This window comes from Penaeus monodon, chromosome 20, assembly GCF_015228065.2.
Source record: "Penaeus monodon isolate SGIC_2016 chromosome 20, NSTDA_Pmon_1, whole genome shotgun sequence".
NCBI lineage: Eukaryota > Metazoa > Arthropoda > Malacostraca > Decapoda > Penaeidae > Penaeus > Penaeus monodon.
The window spans coordinates 44,037,115-44,037,475 of record NC_051405.1 but is presented as its reverse complement, the minus strand read 5'-3'; the positions used below and the strand labels follow the sequence as shown (position 1 = coordinate 44,037,475).

General features: G+C 39.3%; 1 protein-coding gene across 1 annotated transcript in view; it reads left to right on the top strand.

Moving 5' to 3' along the window:
* Positions 1-361, top strand: part of LOC119585856 (small ubiquitin-related modifier 3-like) — a 13,343-nt gene that overhangs the window by 4,551 nt on the left and 8,431 nt on the right. The window contains exon 2 of the mRNA XM_037934588.1: positions 53-178. Coding sequence (XP_037790516.1) covers positions 53-178 — 126 coding nt within the window. The remainder of the gene's footprint in view (positions 1-52; positions 179-361) is intronic.

The window sequence follows — 361 nt, the reverse complement described above, 5'->3', positions numbered from 1 at the left end:
TTTATATAAAAGCGTATGTCATTGGAAATTGTACGCCCCAATCCCTTTTCAGAAGGAGGAGAAGCCGAGCGAACACATCAATCTGAAGGTGGTTGGTCAGGATGGCCAAGTGGTGCACTTCAAGATCAAGAAACATACTTGCCTCAAGAAGCTCATCAATGCTTATTGTGAGAGATCGGTAAGTTTGCCTGAACTTTTTTTTTTGTGATTGCTTAATTGTTTTCTGTTTTTCCGATTTACCGCAGGTGGAATGAGTGGCAATGTACTGCCAGTATCTAACTGTAGCTGTGTTGAATTAAGTTTTTGATTTATTAGGGCTGAGGTTCTAGTGTAGTGCTATGTAAAAATATGGGTATAAAAG